This window comes from Boleophthalmus pectinirostris, unplaced genomic scaffold (genome assembly GCF_026225935.1).
Source record: "Boleophthalmus pectinirostris isolate CB_2022bp ecotype Guang Dong unplaced genomic scaffold, ASM2622593v1 HiC_scaffold_9, whole genome shotgun sequence".
NCBI classification, from domain to species: domain Eukaryota; kingdom Metazoa; phylum Chordata; class Actinopteri; order Gobiiformes; family Gobiidae; genus Boleophthalmus; species Boleophthalmus pectinirostris.
The window spans coordinates 4078615-4093655 of NW_026571541.1; the positions used below are offsets into that span (position 1 = coordinate 4078615).

Consider the following 15041-nt stretch of genomic DNA (forward strand, 5'->3'; position numbering starts at 1 on the left):
TCCACAAATAAAGAAATAAAGTCAAAAGCTCTATTCGCGAGACAAGTCCAGAAGGGGCCGTCTGGTCATTTGCAAATTACTGCCCCACCTCTGTGTTACTTGCAGCACATTCACACAGGATAAGCAAAGTCTGTAAATTATTCTATTTTACTGACACACTGAGATTGAAAGAGAAAAGAACGTAGAAGGAAAAGAAAGACAGAAAAGGCGCAGTTACAACAACAAACACTGAAACGCAGCTTCACCTGGACTAGTATTATCACCGGACGTCTGTGTTTGGCGAAATATGTTGTATATCATTTGCGACGGAAATTTTACTTTACAAATTACAAACATGTCGCATTCGCACAGGATTAAGATCTGAGGCGTCCTCTGCAAATATTACAAATCACAACATGTCCATAGGTCATACTAATCCCATGCAAATAGGGTTTGAGTTTGTGTTGAGTTTCTTTTTTGTTTTACTACACTCCATATATGTTCAGATACCTTCAATGAGAATCTACAATGTAAAAACAAAAAGATTAAATTGGCTTGACCAAACTTGACTGATAGTGTACAATGTCTAGTATCGCAGTGTTTAAACCAGACTGCACAGCTCTATTGGTCAGTTCATACGTGACCTTTACTCCGTCTTTCCTCACAGGTGATTGGCCGCATGTGTAAGATCATCGACAAGACGTGCCTCTCTCCCACGCCCACTCTGGAGCAGCACCTCATGTGGGACGACATCGCCATCCTGGCCCGCTACATGCTCATGCTGTCCTTTAACAACTCTCTGGACGTAGCCGCTCACCTGCCGTACCTGTTCCACGTGGTCACTCTGCTCGTGGCCACAGGTCCTCTGTCGCTGCGGGCCTCCACGCACGGACTCGTCATCAACATCATACACTCCCTCTGCACGTGCTCGCAGCTCAACTTCAGCGGTGAGGACAGTGTTAGAATGTTACGGCCTCATCACAAACACACCGAGAGGGGTCACAACAAACGCAAACGCCGCAACAAATACAAATGCGACAACACAACAAAAAGCCACAACAAACCAAAAAAAGCCACAACGGAAATGACCGCGGGACTCTATTTTAATGCAAACGCCACAACAAATACAAACGCCACAACACAAACCCAAATGCTACAACACATTAAAAAGCCACAACACATGAAAAGTGAAATGAATAATGATAAAACCATAAATTACTTTTACTTACGTTTCCAACTTCTTCGTTCCTTTACTTTTCACGTTGTAGTTCTTCTTCTTCACTTGCCGCTTGATCGGTCCGTCGGAAAATAGTCCCACGGTCACTTACGCTGTGGCTTTTTAATGTGTTGTGGCATTTGTATTTGTTGTGGCGTTTGCATTAAAATAGAGTCCCGCGGTCATTTCCGTTGTGGCTTTTTTGGTGTGTTGTGGCTTTTTTTGGTGTGTTGTGGCTTTTTTTGGTGTGTTGTGGCTTTTTTTGGTGTGTTGTGGCTTTTTGTTGTGTTGTCGCATTTGTATTTGTTGCGGCATTTGCGTTTGTTGTGACGCCTCTCGGCTTCTGTAGTTTTGTTTCATTCACAACATTTGTTAACACACAAACCCTGCAGATTTAGGCAAAGTTCTTCTTTGAAATAGAAAACTCTGCACACTTTTACTAAATCATTTGGATGATTTTCAGCCCTGGAACTGCCAATCTACTGAACTAAAGGTAAAAGGAGCTGTTAACCTGACAACTACCACTACCGTATTTTCCGGGCTATTAGACGTGCTCTTAAACCGCGCTCTTTATAAAATGGAAGAGAGTGGTGCAGAGTTTTAGTTTTTCTGTACAGTTGTCCCAGAGCTCCACCACTTATATACATACACAATTTCATAATATTTGTTCTGATTTTTTTGATAAACGTGGCAGTACAGCATATTGGCTATTTGGGATTTTCAACATATTCTGTAATGATTTTCACAAGAAATTGCTGTTTACTTTGAAATTTTTACAATTTAGTCGACCTTTACACTTTGAAAATCATGTTCAGAGTTTGAAGGCTGTGCAATTAATTAAATTTTGATTGCGATTTCTTTTTGTGTGTCAAATCTCCAAACTCAAATAATCAAGTTGAAGCGATTAAAGCTTAACAAAGTTTATTTTGAGATATTTTTATATAAATAAGTGTATTTATTTAATTTTTTAAATATAGAGATTGTAGAACAGCAGGATATATATATTTTGGATACATTTATTTTTTCTATGTGTTATTTCATGTTTCAAGTATATTCTATTCATTTTATGTTTTATACATTGCAAAATTGCTCAGAGGTACATATTTGTAGCTTATATTTATTTTCATATATCAATAACAGAGTTGTTTTTTTGAGAGAGAGAATTGCTGAATAAATGCATTGTGTTACTAAAAATAATCGTTTGAATAATCGTAATAATGATTTTTTTCCATAATCGAGCAGCCCTAGTTTGAAGCTTTATAAATAATGCATTGTTGATAATGTGATTGCTCTATTGTTTTTTGTTGTTGTTTTTTTTTGCAAGGTAAAGATTTGTATTAGTCTTTTATGCATTGCCCTAAATCTCAATCCATTTTGTGTAACAGGATCTTTTAGTCTCTGTTCCATTCATATTATATTTTGCAAAGTTTTTTTTTAAAGAGGGAGTATTATGCAAAATTTACTTTTTGGAGCTTTCTACCATGTTATAACTTTATTCAAAACATGCCTGGAGAGGTTTAGATGTCATCCATGCAGGTTTGACCTCTCCTTGACCCTGTTCAAACCTGCGTCACTCATGCTCCTACACGACAATTTTTGAGAAATATACAAAAAACTTGATACAAAACTGTACCCAGCAACTGATTGTGTTGAGATAGTGCTCAGAAGGGGGAGTGCCTTAATGCAGAGAGCAGAGGTGTGGGGGCTGGGGTAACATGGTGATCTGAATGTTATGTAGAGGTGTAATATCTGTTTAATAATAATGAAATTTGATTCATGCTTGTGGTTTGGAGCAGTGTTACTTTAGAGGAAGAAGAACAGGACATTTCTGTTTAAAGCCAAATGTCATATTTTTTTCTTTGGCCTGGTGAGGGAAAAGTTTTGTACACCTACAGTCAGATGCAAATAGAACTGTTCTAATTGACTGTTGCATTTAAAGAATTGTCTGTTGTGTTTTTCAGAGGAGACCAAGCAGGTGCTGAGGCTGAGTTTGACCGAGTTTTCGTTGCCAAAGTTTTACCTCTTGTTCGGCATCAGTAAAGTCAAGTCGGCCGCAGTCATCGCCTTTCGCTCCAGCTACAGAGACCGTTCCTTCTCCCCGGGGTCTTACGAGAGAGAGACTTTTGCCCTCTCCTCCCTGGAAACAGTCACCGAAGCTCTGCTGGAGATCATGGAGGTACATCTGCTGCCGTTTGGATTAAATTCACTATCAAAATCTTTTCTCCTCTTATGGGTGTGTTGTTGTTCCAGGCGTGTATGAGAGACATCCCGTCCTGCAAGTGGCTGGACCAGTGGACAGAGCTCGCACAGAAGTATGCTGATTTCTCATAGCACTATATCAATATTATTTAAAGCCACAGTATGGAACATTTGAGCCAAAAATTAGACCAAAATAAAAAGCATGTTTGTTTTTTAATTTGGTTAATAGTGCTGAAAACTTTCTAAAAACATGCGTCCTACAAGCCTGAACGAGCTTGCATCTCCACAGACCTCACTCTTACTCGGCCAGTAGGGGGGACACCTGCTTGTTTTTATGGAAATGTTGTTCCTTTAGCTCTAATCCTAAAACACCTCTGTCTCCATGGAGAATATTCTGAAGTATGATTTAACTTTCTATTTCCATGGAATTATGCAGGTGACATGTCACCTCCAGAAAGTTGCATACTGAGCTTTAAGTTAAACTTTATCTGGGGAGACAAAGGCAAAGGACATGGTCAGTTTAAAAAAAAAAAAAAAAAGTTGTTGCTCGCAAATTAGTGTTTTGCACTGTGGAGCCAAATCTGCTTTGATGCATTAAAAATATTCTATTCTTCCTTCCTATAGCAAATCTGTTCAACTTTACTTTCATAATTTTTCCATTTTAAAGTCCTACTTGATACTGACTTGCATTCCACACGGACCTGATCTAAACTCTAATCTCATGGCATTAAAACACTGTTCTCTGTATGTGTATGTGTGCGTATGTCTAATGTGTGTGTCTGTGTGTGTATCTGTGTGCAGGTTTGCGTTCCAGTATAACCCGTCCCTGCAGCCTCGCGCTCTGGTGGTGTTCGGCTGCATCAGTAAAAGAGTCACTCATGGACAGATCCGACAGATCATCAGGATCCTGAGCAAAGCCAGTCCTCTGCTCAGCATCGACCGGGTAACACACTCTATTATAAAGTTGGTTTAAATGTGCAGTGTGTCACTTTTTGGTTGGGGATCCGTCAACTGCATGTTTCTATGACTATAGATTAGTCTGGAATGTTCCACAGTGTGATATTAAACAGTTCTACCTTAAATTACAAGCGGTTTTATAGCTCAAAAATAACTTGGTCTCCATAAAGATAGAAAACTTTAATGCCATACTGTGAAACATTCCATACAAAGAAAGTTACATTTCCAACTGTTGCTTTACTCAAGTAACATGGCTGTGTTCAGTTGGTTATTTATTCCTTATGCTCATGATGTTTTCAGGGTTTGGAGAGTTGTCTGAAAGGACCAGACAATTACAACAGCCAAGTTTTGATAGAAGCCACTGTGATCGCTCTGACCAAACTGCAGCCTCTTCTGAGCAAGGTAAATGACTACAAGTGTGTCCCTAGGATACCAGTTAAACAGTTCACATGACATTTCAAAAGAGCTGTACTACCACACAATGTGTACAATAATATTTTAATCAAATAAATTGAACTGAAAAAATGCTAGTTAAAGATTGAGGAACTAGAGGAACTATATAGGAACTCTTCTAACTAACTTCTGTGTGATGCATTTTGTAACAATTGTTGCATTTGCTAGCTGTTACAGTGTCGCCATCTTGTGGGCAACATTGGGAACAAGTAGCTGTTGTAGAAGTTTTCAGCTCAGAAGTTTTTTAAACGAGATGTCTTAAGCAGTAGACGTTTATTTACCATCAATAATACAGTCCCGTGTGGACGTGAAAGTGAACATAGTATGATCTTTGAGTGTTCAAGCCCAAGAAGGATGATAAATTACTGAAATTCTCTAACCAAGATGATTGTTTGTGTAAATATCCATTTGTTTTTCCTCTCAGGAGTCTCCGATGCACAAAGCCCTGTTCTGGGTGGCAGTGGCCGTGTTACAGTTGGATGAAGTGAACCTGTATTCAGCCGGGACAGCACTGCTAGAACAGAACCTCCACACACTTGATTCTATGAGGGTTTTCAATGATAAGGTACAAAGGTTTTTAAAGATTTTGTTGCCTGAAGGCTGTTTGGACAGGGGTGAAAAAGGGAGAAGAGACATTCAGCCGGGAGGTTGGGTTAGCCCTTTCTGTTAAAAGGCATGAACAACTTTGGGGAAACTGAAATTTTGAGTATATCGATTAGATTTACAATTTATGTATTCCAATCAGTATTTAGGTTGGAAAACTTAAAATTTTGCCTCACAAAGTTACTAATTATAATCATTTCAAAAGCCAAGAAGTACATTTCTGTAAATAGAAAAACAAGGGAAACACAGAAAATGGATGGATTAAACTATTTTGATGTGATTATAATGAGTCTAATAATATCTCTAATATCTGGTTAAATGTGTTTCATTGGCAGAGTCCAGAGGAGGTGTTTATGGAGATACGGCGCCCCCTGGAGTGGCACTGTAAACAGATGGATCATTTTGTCGGACTCAACTTCGGCGCAAACTTCAACTTCGCTCTTGTGGGACATTTACTTAAAGGTTCGTCTGAAATCTTGAATTGAAGTGTGTTGTTGCAGTGTTTTGGTTTATAAACTTGCAAAAGTCCAGCTTGTGAGTTTTTTTATCTTCTAGTTAGGTCCAGATCAGAGTAGTAAGGTAGTTCAAATGTTAAATGACGTCACTACATTCAAAACTGCCCATATTTAAACATTGAGTTGAAGGACACATCAGAATTTGGTGAGATAATTTGTCAGATTTGGTGACTTTTTTATGGTTAATATCTTTGTAATTATGTAGCCCATCCACATGAAATGAAACATTGATGTTGCTACACATTTTACAATAATATATGATTTAGGATACTTTTTTTTTTAGCCCAAGTTGAAGTTTTCTTTGTGTTTTTGTTACAGGCTACAGACACCCGTCTCCCACCACGGTGGCTCGGACAGTGAGGATCCTCCACACTCTTCTGTCTCTCATCAGTAAAAACCTCAAATGTGACAAGTTTGAGGTGAACACTCAGAGCGTGGCCTATCTGGCAGGTAAGTGCTTTTTATAAATCTATGCACAAGACTGGAATAGTGAATTTGATTTAATCAAGCCTTTTTAAAAACATGGGTTTCAACCTTTTGTTTTTAGGTGACATTTTGCCTTCTTTGCCTACTTAGATTTTTACTCATTCTGAAGATTTATTCATTTGAGTAGCTAATATCTATGACAACAGCGCTATATTTTCATCACTGTGAATCCCACGTATAATATAAACCAGTGATTCTCAACCTGGAGGTCGCGAAATGAAGAATGATCCTTTAAATGCAGTGATAGATGCAGATTCCCTTGTGTTGGGTTGTCAAATGAATGTATCTACTTTATTGTTTGCTGGGTAGCCTATTGTATAGTCTGGGAGGTAATGATTGTTGATGGTTGTTGTTAATGGGCGACTGAAAAAGGTTGAGAGTTCTTAATTTATAACAGAGTTATATAAAATAAACTATAAATTATAAATTAAGAACTCTAACTCAGAGTGGTGGTGGGTTTCTCTGTATGAGTAAGTTTCTCAAAGTTTGATTTTGCTACGAAGTTGAGTTTGTTTGGTGTAATTCAGTCCATAGACTAGACATGGACATTTGGGCAATAACAATCAGCATTTCAGTTTGAGCAGCTAAACTAGTCTTCCTGAACATGTGAGACAGGCCTCTGCTCTATGTTTAAAACCAGACTCAAAACACTTCTGTTTAGCTGTGTGTAAAGGTTTATTCTGCACTCATCATTCTTCTCTTCTCATGTTCATTTTATGATGATGATGATGATTTTTTTGTTTGTTTTCTTTATTATTGTTTGTTTTGTGATTTTAATGCCTGTCTTATTCTATAAAGCACTTTGAATGACTTTGTGTGAGCTATATAAATAAACTTGCCTTGCCTTGCAACATTTTGTGCCATTTTGTTCTTATATGCACTAAAAAAGTCTCTCTCCCCCTCTCCCCTCTCTCCCCCTCTCTCCCCTCTCTCGCCCTCTCCCCTTCTCTCCCTCTTTCTTTTCTCCTCCCCCCTCAGCTCTGCTCACAGTATCTGAGGAGGTGCGCAGTCGCTGTAGTCTCAAACACAGGAAGTCTTTGCTGATCTCAGACCTGTCCATGGATCCTGTTCCCATGGAGACGTACTCAAGCCACGCCCCTGACCCCAGCTGCAGGTCGGCCATCTTGCTCACCCACTGTTAAGAAGCCAGGCCAGTACTATGCGGCCTGAGTCTCACTTCTTTTCAAATAACTCTAACAACACTGAAAATATCACTTAGACAACACTTAAAATATCACTTAGCTTTAGAAAACACCATATAACATACCCATATATATATTAGATTAAATTCATACCCCTTCTTACCCTATCTCATAACACTTGCCAGACACTTACTTATTTTTAACAGTACCTCAAAGCATTCAAAACCTTGCAGATATTCACTTATTTTCAGCAGTGCCTCAAAACATTTATCCAGATTTAGCTTTACACCAAACAATGCAAATATTCACTTATCCTTAGCAGTGCCTTAAAACATTTATCCAAATTCAGCATTGCATCAAAAACATTGCGTTTTATCAGACACCTCAGCTAGGATGACTGGACTTGCCCGTGGTTCAACAAAAGATTCCAACAGGTGATTTGTCTTTGTCTGATTTTTCGGCTTTTTATTATTTATTATTTTAATTTTATGCGCTACTCATGTGGCTGATACCATCGTTCGTTCGGTCACTCGGTAGCTGCTATTTTACTTGAAACATCACTCCACAGGCAAGGCGCCTCACCACACAGCATAGTATATAATGTTACAAAAACCAATGTCAAACAAGGGTGAACTGTCAAAAGAACAGGAAACTCTTGTTTGCATTTTTACTGCACACAAACATAGTAGTTACAAAAATTAATGCCAAACAACCCAACCTGGAAATTAATTTGGATGAATCAAATAAATCAATTTAAAAGAAACAAGTCAGTTTAAATCAAAATAAAACAAGTAACTTATGCTAATATAGATCACAAAAATGCCTCTATCATCTAAATCAATCATTCTTAATCTCTAATGCTCTAACAGCTATTCGTTTAATGAAATAAAGCATTATGAACATCTTCATCTGAATGTCAGGAGCCCCTCAATGGAATTTACGCCAAAACCTTCATCTTTAACCGACCCGGGTGAGCTCTCCTGTAGCCGAGGGGGGTTCACAACATCCCCCTGTGAAGGTTTTGGCGGGCGTCTAAGGACGATGTAGTTGGGCGGGATGTTCTGGATGCCGTGTGCAGCTGACTTGGGCCCCTTTTCTTCCGTCCGTGCAGGGGCCAGCAGTTTCGGGTCCATTGTTCTAGGATAAAAGATCTCTGGACAGAAATATGCTGCCCATCCGTTAAAGCACTGGGAGGCGATCTACGCCATTGCCTCATCAGTTGTTCTTACCAACTGTGTACATGTGTATTGAACTATGCATTCTTTTAACATGTAGCACCTATCCCCAGTACCAAGTTGCTCATTATAGGCCACAATTGAGTTATATTTGCTCGTCCACAGCATGCTAAGTAGCTCGCGAGAATTTTGATCCATGGCTTGAGTATCACGCCAAAGAATGCCATTGTAATCTGGATATGCCGAAGTACAGTAAGAAGGCTCACCAACCCCATCAGAATATCTCCATTTACGGGCTTTGTATAACCAGAATTCATCACAAATATCAGTCGCTGATTGTTGAACCGCCAGGTGCTGGTCAAAATACAAACTTTAATATCAAAATACAAAGATAAGTGCTAAATTGCTCTCTAAATGGAATATATATGAGTTTTCTAAGTCTTAGCAAGCAAAAACAATAACAAAAAGAAACAAAACTTTTCATTTGGTTCTACGATCTTTAGAGAAGTCCATCATGAGGGTGAGAATAGCCTGTCTATTACCCGTGTAAAACATCCTCCCAGAATGTTCATCACAAAATTTTAGAAGAGTAGAAGTCCCTCCTCTACTAGGATTCCAAACTATAGAACCACAGACGACTTTGGACATTCCTGGAGGAGTGGCACCGGAGAAGGCCAAAATTTGTCGTTTTTCTCTATAAACATTGGGCATTTCTAAGTCCAAATTCTCTTCTGGAATTACAAATTTGCCCAAATGCTCTCCCCATCGCACAAAACACACCCTCTTAATAATATGATTACTTTTCATTGAACGATTTAAAATCGGACTTAATTTTTTATTGTAAAAAGTAGGCCATGGACGAGTACGATGGACTTCCCTGAAAGTCTTACATTTCGGTTGATATTTGCACTGCACCACTGAAGAACATAGGTCAAGGACCGTGCTTTGACCCTCTCCCACTTCTGATATTACAGAACCTTGTAGCATCTCCCCTAATGATTGTAAGTCCTGCTCATTTTGATTTTGGTTTGATGAAACTGCAAATACCTCATCTTCCCATAGATCACTTATCCCGAGCTCCGGTTCATCTTCCACTGTAAGCCCAGCAGCTCCCCCCCTTGTTTGTTTGTTTTTTTTTCTCTCTCTCCACGGCAGGAAAAGTGAGTCAGAGGATCTATGGCCTCTTCCTCATAGTCTATGAATGTGGTATTTTTTAAGCTCTGTGGTGGTCCCCATGTCTTGATCTCTATTTTTATATCAGTATTGAAGCCCTTCAGTTTTCCTAAATAAACCGTACCAGGAGGCACATACGTACGGTCTCTTTTTGTGATAAGACAACTAAGGCACATAACCCCTTTACCTAGTTTGCAACCCTTAGCGTCCCCCTGGATGGTCCCAGGCACGGATAGCACTACGGGCTCAGGGCTAATCGTGGGCCTCTGCGGTCTAACCTCTCCAAGTATCCTCTTCGTTGGTGGGCTAGGGCTGGTTTCTCTTTCCCCAGCGCTAACCGGGCTGAAACTTTCGTCAGGACCAGGAATGAATTCTCTGACTTCTATCCGATCCCACAAGTCGTCCTAGGACATAGTACACATACATAATGATCATCCATTTTCCTTTCTACGACATAAATTTCAAAAGTGTAAAAATTTCCTCCAGCAACCAATCTGAGACCGTCAGAGTAAGCATTATGTAAAAGTGACGGCCCACTTCCTTAAGAATAAATTCAGCCATATATATATATATATATATATACACACATATACACACACATATATATATATATTTTTTTTTGTATTTAATTAAATTTTTTTTTTTTTTCCGTACAGTTAGAATTAACGCACAGTGCACGCTTGCCTTGGCAACTTAAGTGCTTGTTATTATTTCAGACAGCAAATAGATTTCAATTTGGTCATGTTAATTGATCTATTTAGTGAAACACTGTAACACTCCGAAAGCGCGATTGTGTCTGTGAACTGAACTACAGCGGCTACGAAGAATTGCATTTAATATAACTTATATACATGCTATTTTGCTAACACAAGAGTTCGGACTGTAAGCAGTAAGCGATAAACAGAATCATAATTTTGCCCATTATATCTGAATTTCGATTTCTAGTTTTCGTGGAGGTAATCAATAAAATCAGTATGAGAGGCAGAAGTCTTTCTTACCCTTTCGTCATCGTTTTTATTTGTAGCGTCCCCAGTCACGCCGCAGTGAGGGGTCCCGCAGGCACAAACGTCTGCCATTTAGCTGCAGCAAGAAGAAATACATAGAAGTCTGATTGTGTGTGTCTATTTTCACTAGCTATGCTCCCCCTCCTGCGGTACGTCTGGTGTCTCCTCCCCTCATCTTAAGCTTCCTCTTTCTTCTCTCTGCCACCTGTTAGGCAGAGAAAAAAGCTCGCTTACTCAAGGTTTTTAGGCCTGGAAAGCTCACAACAGGATGACTATGACCAGCTCACTCGGTAGCTGCTATTTTACTTAAAAGCTCATACAAAAACAATTAGGACAAATCACTATGCAAGTACCCTTTTGGAGAAATTACCCTGTGACCAGGTAAGCTATAAAGCGCTGCCTAGTCCAAAATTGGAGAGCTGACCTCCTTAGCAAAGTTACGCCAGAGGGGTCAATGCCAACCGAATCAGGATCACATTTCTACGCAGATTTTTTCAGTATTTATCTAAGGTCACAGGACTCCACCCAGGTACATGCAAAGTGATTAGGACATCACATATAGCACACATTTTCTAAGTGCAGACAACACTTTGGAAACCGCAAATGTCGCACCACAGGCAAGGGCCTCTTCCGAGCCCAGGTGCAAGGTTCAATTGTCCAACTGTCGAAAGAGCAGGAAGCTCGCACCCGGTCTGTTTGCAGGTTTCCTGCACACAGCATAGTATATAATGTTACAAAAACCAATGTCAAACAAGGGTGAACTGTCAAAAGAACAGGAAACTCTTGTTTGCATTTTTACTGCACACAAACATAGTAGTTACAAAAATTAATGCCAAACAACACAACCTGGAAATTAAGTTGGATGAATCAAATAAATCAATTTAAAAGAAACAAGTCAGGTTAAATCAAAATAAAACAAGTAACTTATGCTAATATAGATCACAAAAATGCCTCTATCATCTAAATCAATCATTCTTAATCTCTAATGCTCTAACAGCTATTCGTTTAATGAAATAAAGCATTATGAACATCTTCATCTGAATGTCAGGAGCCCCTCAATGGAATTTATGCCAAAACCTTCATCTTTAACCGACCCGGGTGAGCTCTCCTGTAGCCGAGGGGGGGTTCACGACACCCACCATCTCAAATTTTCTTGATTTCACGTTTTTGAGAAAGTAAAAATTGGATACAGCACAACGCATACATATAGAGCGACTGTGTGGTTCTATTTCATCCCTCCTGACCACCAGAGGGCGATGCTTAAAGCACTCAAATATATTAAATAAATTGTATTGTATTTCCAGGACACTTCGAGAGACGCAGCCTTGGACGTCTCCGCAGGTGTCGGAGCGGTACCTCTCGGCTCATTACCCCACAGTGGGACAGATCAGCCCCAGGACTAGGAAGAGCATGAGTCTGGACATGGGCCAGCCCTCCCAGGCAAACACCAAGAAACTGCTGGGTAAGTCCACCTCTGCTTGTGTGGATGAGATAGAACTTATAAAGCGTTTGTGTAACTGTAAACTGTTGTTTTTCAGGGACCAGAAAGAGCTTTGACCACCTCATCTCAGACTCCAAAGCACCAAAGAGGCCGGAGATGGAGGCGGGGATGACCACGCCGCCCAAAATGAGACGAGTGGCGGAGAACGACTACGAGATCGGTAAGAATCCAAACGACAACAGCGGAGTGTTTGCAGCCTAATCCCCGTCAGTCCCTTCCAAATGAGCCCACTGACTTTGAGCAGGCTTTGTATCAAGTGCAAATCCATTTTTATTTCATAACTGTGCTCTAAACATCTGAGGGAGCTTCCTAAACTATGACCCATGATTTGCAGTGAAGCCAACATGATGAAATGAAGAAGTGTTATTTAACTAAGGCTGGGCAATAGAGTAATAAAGATTGAAACTTTTACCATCCACTCCTCCTACAGGTCAACCTCTCTAAAGAATTAACCAATCATGAACTCTCAGAACAAGCATGTGACTTTATTTACCACTAAACGGCATTATAAAGATACTAAGACTAAACGAATGACGATAAAATAGAAGTTATATTATTTTTTTGGCATATTTAAACTAATTTTAAATCTTGTTCTGTTTGCACTACTTTTGACACTGTTTTTTGACATTTTTTTTATTGACAGTTTTATTATTTTTATTTATTTTTTTTGTTTTGACGTTTTTTTATTGAACCTTTGGCTAAACACAGATTTGTATGTCTATGGTGCGCTTTTTGTTACAGAAACGCCGAGAATTGCAAACTCACATCTACGCAAAGTTTCCGTCTCGGAGTCGAACGTACTTTTGGATGAAGAGGTGCTCACCGATCCCAAGATCCAGGCTCTGCTGCTCACTGTGCTGGTGAGGAAGAAATACAATACACAAATACAATACAATGTCACTCCTGCTGTGTAGACCTTAATATTGTTTTCATGTCATATAAAGTGATTTTGAGCTGCTTGGTTAAATTATGGTTGAACTCTGTTTGTGATTTTAGGCGACACAAGTGAAGTACACCACAGATGATTTTGACCAGAGGATCTTGTATGAATATTTAGCTGAAGCTAGCGTCGTCTTCCCAAAGGTTTTCCCTGTTGTGTAAGTAGCCCGTAGTCTTAATATATTCTCTTTATATTTTTCAGTTTTTAACGTTTTTTTCTGTACTCATGCAATATCTGCCTGCCACCGTTTTTTCACAATCAAATTTTATACTTAAAAGTAATCTCAAATGCTTGTGTATATGTTAACCTTTTTGCTTTTGTCAAATATAAGATTTTTTTTTTGAATTTCAGGAATAAGTGTATTCAGTGTAGTGCCATAAAAACATATTCATTATTATGAGTAACTGGCTGTTAACATTATAGGAAGAAATATATATTGGAAATGGTCCATCTGTATATCCTTGTAAAGTATAAAAAATATATTATTTTATATATTATAGAACACAACTCTGACACGCAAATACCATTTCTTAATAATAACCAAACTTTATTGAACCACAAGGGAAATGATTTGGACACAGGAGCTCACACATCACAATATATATAATAATAAAGAGAGAAAATATAAATAATAACAATATAATATAATCATATATATCAAATAAAAATAAATTGTAGTTGTACACTTGTAGGGAGTATTATCTGTTACATAAAGGCGATGTGTTGCACAGTTGTAGGGAGTATTATCTGTTACATAAAGGCGATGTGTTGCACAGTTGTAGGGAGTATTATCTGTTACATGAAGGCGAGTTGTTGTACACTTGTAGGGAGTATTATCTGTTACATAAAAGTGAGTTGTTGTACAGTTGTTGGGAGTATTATCTATCACATAAGAGTGAGTTGTACAGTTGTAGGGAGTATTATAGTATGAATGTAGTCCTGTATCTCTCCGTGTTTGAGTGGAGCTGTAGGAGCCTGTTGGAGATTGAGCTCCTCTGTTCCTCTTTATTGACCTCCTCTCTCTGCTTTATTTTGTATTAGCAGTCGTGTTTGTTAATCCATAAATTAAAACATGAATCTTGTCTGATTTCAGCCACAACCTGCTGGACTCAAAGATCAACACTGTGCTGTCCATGTGCCAGGACACAAACCTCCTGAACCCCGTCCACGGCATCGTCCAGAGTGTAGTGTACCACGAGGAGTCCCCCCCACAGTACCAGCCCTCCTACCTGCAGAGTGAGGAACATGCACCTCTGTTTACATATTTAGATCACTATTAGACCTGTCCAGAGTCAGAATGTACCAGAGTGAGAAACAATACCCTTTTATTTATGTATTTATAGCAGATCCTTTTCCTATTAATTTATATTAGGGTGGGTATGTAAAGCTTCTTGTCCCAAGCGCCCTAAAATTTGATTAACAGGCTTGATTCATGAGTTCATTTCAAGGATCTTTTAATATTTCTCATTTAAAAGATATATTCTTCATTGATTATTTGCTATGGTAATGGAGGTTTGTCACCATTTATGGGTTTCAGTTGACATCACAATGGTCTATGAGTCAATATTAATGAATACAGATGGGGGGAAGGTCAAATAAATATTGTTAAAATGCAAACGTATGTTGTAATACAGTGACATAAAGGGCAACAGTTTAGTTTAGTTTAGTCAATAATTGAAAATACCAGGTTCAGCACTT

General features: G+C 39.0%; 1 protein-coding gene across 4 annotated transcripts in view; it reads left to right on the forward strand.

Annotated features, from left to right (window-relative positions):
• The window catches only part of nf1a (neurofibromin 1a), a 125368-nt gene extending 110730 nt beyond the window's left edge, over positions 1-14638 (forward strand). For all 4 annotated transcript variants that reach the window (XM_055148100.1, XM_055148102.1, XM_055148101.1 and 1 more), the window contains 14 exons: positions 647-926; positions 3157-3371; positions 3446-3507; positions 4196-4337; positions 4652-4753; positions 5229-5369; positions 5743-5869; positions 6241-6372; positions 7387-7522; positions 12207-12364; positions 12441-12563; positions 13145-13263; positions 13400-13500; positions 14437-14638. In XM_055148100.1, the coding sequence (XP_055004075.1) occupies positions 647-926; positions 3157-3371; positions 3446-3507; positions 4196-4337; positions 4652-4753; positions 5229-5369; positions 5743-5869; positions 6241-6372; positions 7387-7522; positions 12207-12364; positions 12441-12563; positions 13145-13263; positions 13400-13500; positions 14437-14623 (2025 nt within the window). In that variant the 3' untranslated portion in view covers positions 14624-14638. The remainder of the gene's footprint in view (positions 1-646; positions 927-3156; positions 3372-3445; positions 3508-4195; positions 4338-4651; positions 4754-5228; positions 5370-5742; positions 5870-6240; positions 6373-7386; positions 7523-12206; positions 12365-12440; positions 12564-13144; positions 13264-13399; positions 13501-14436) is intronic.
• Positions 14639-15041: the final 403 nt, after the last annotated feature.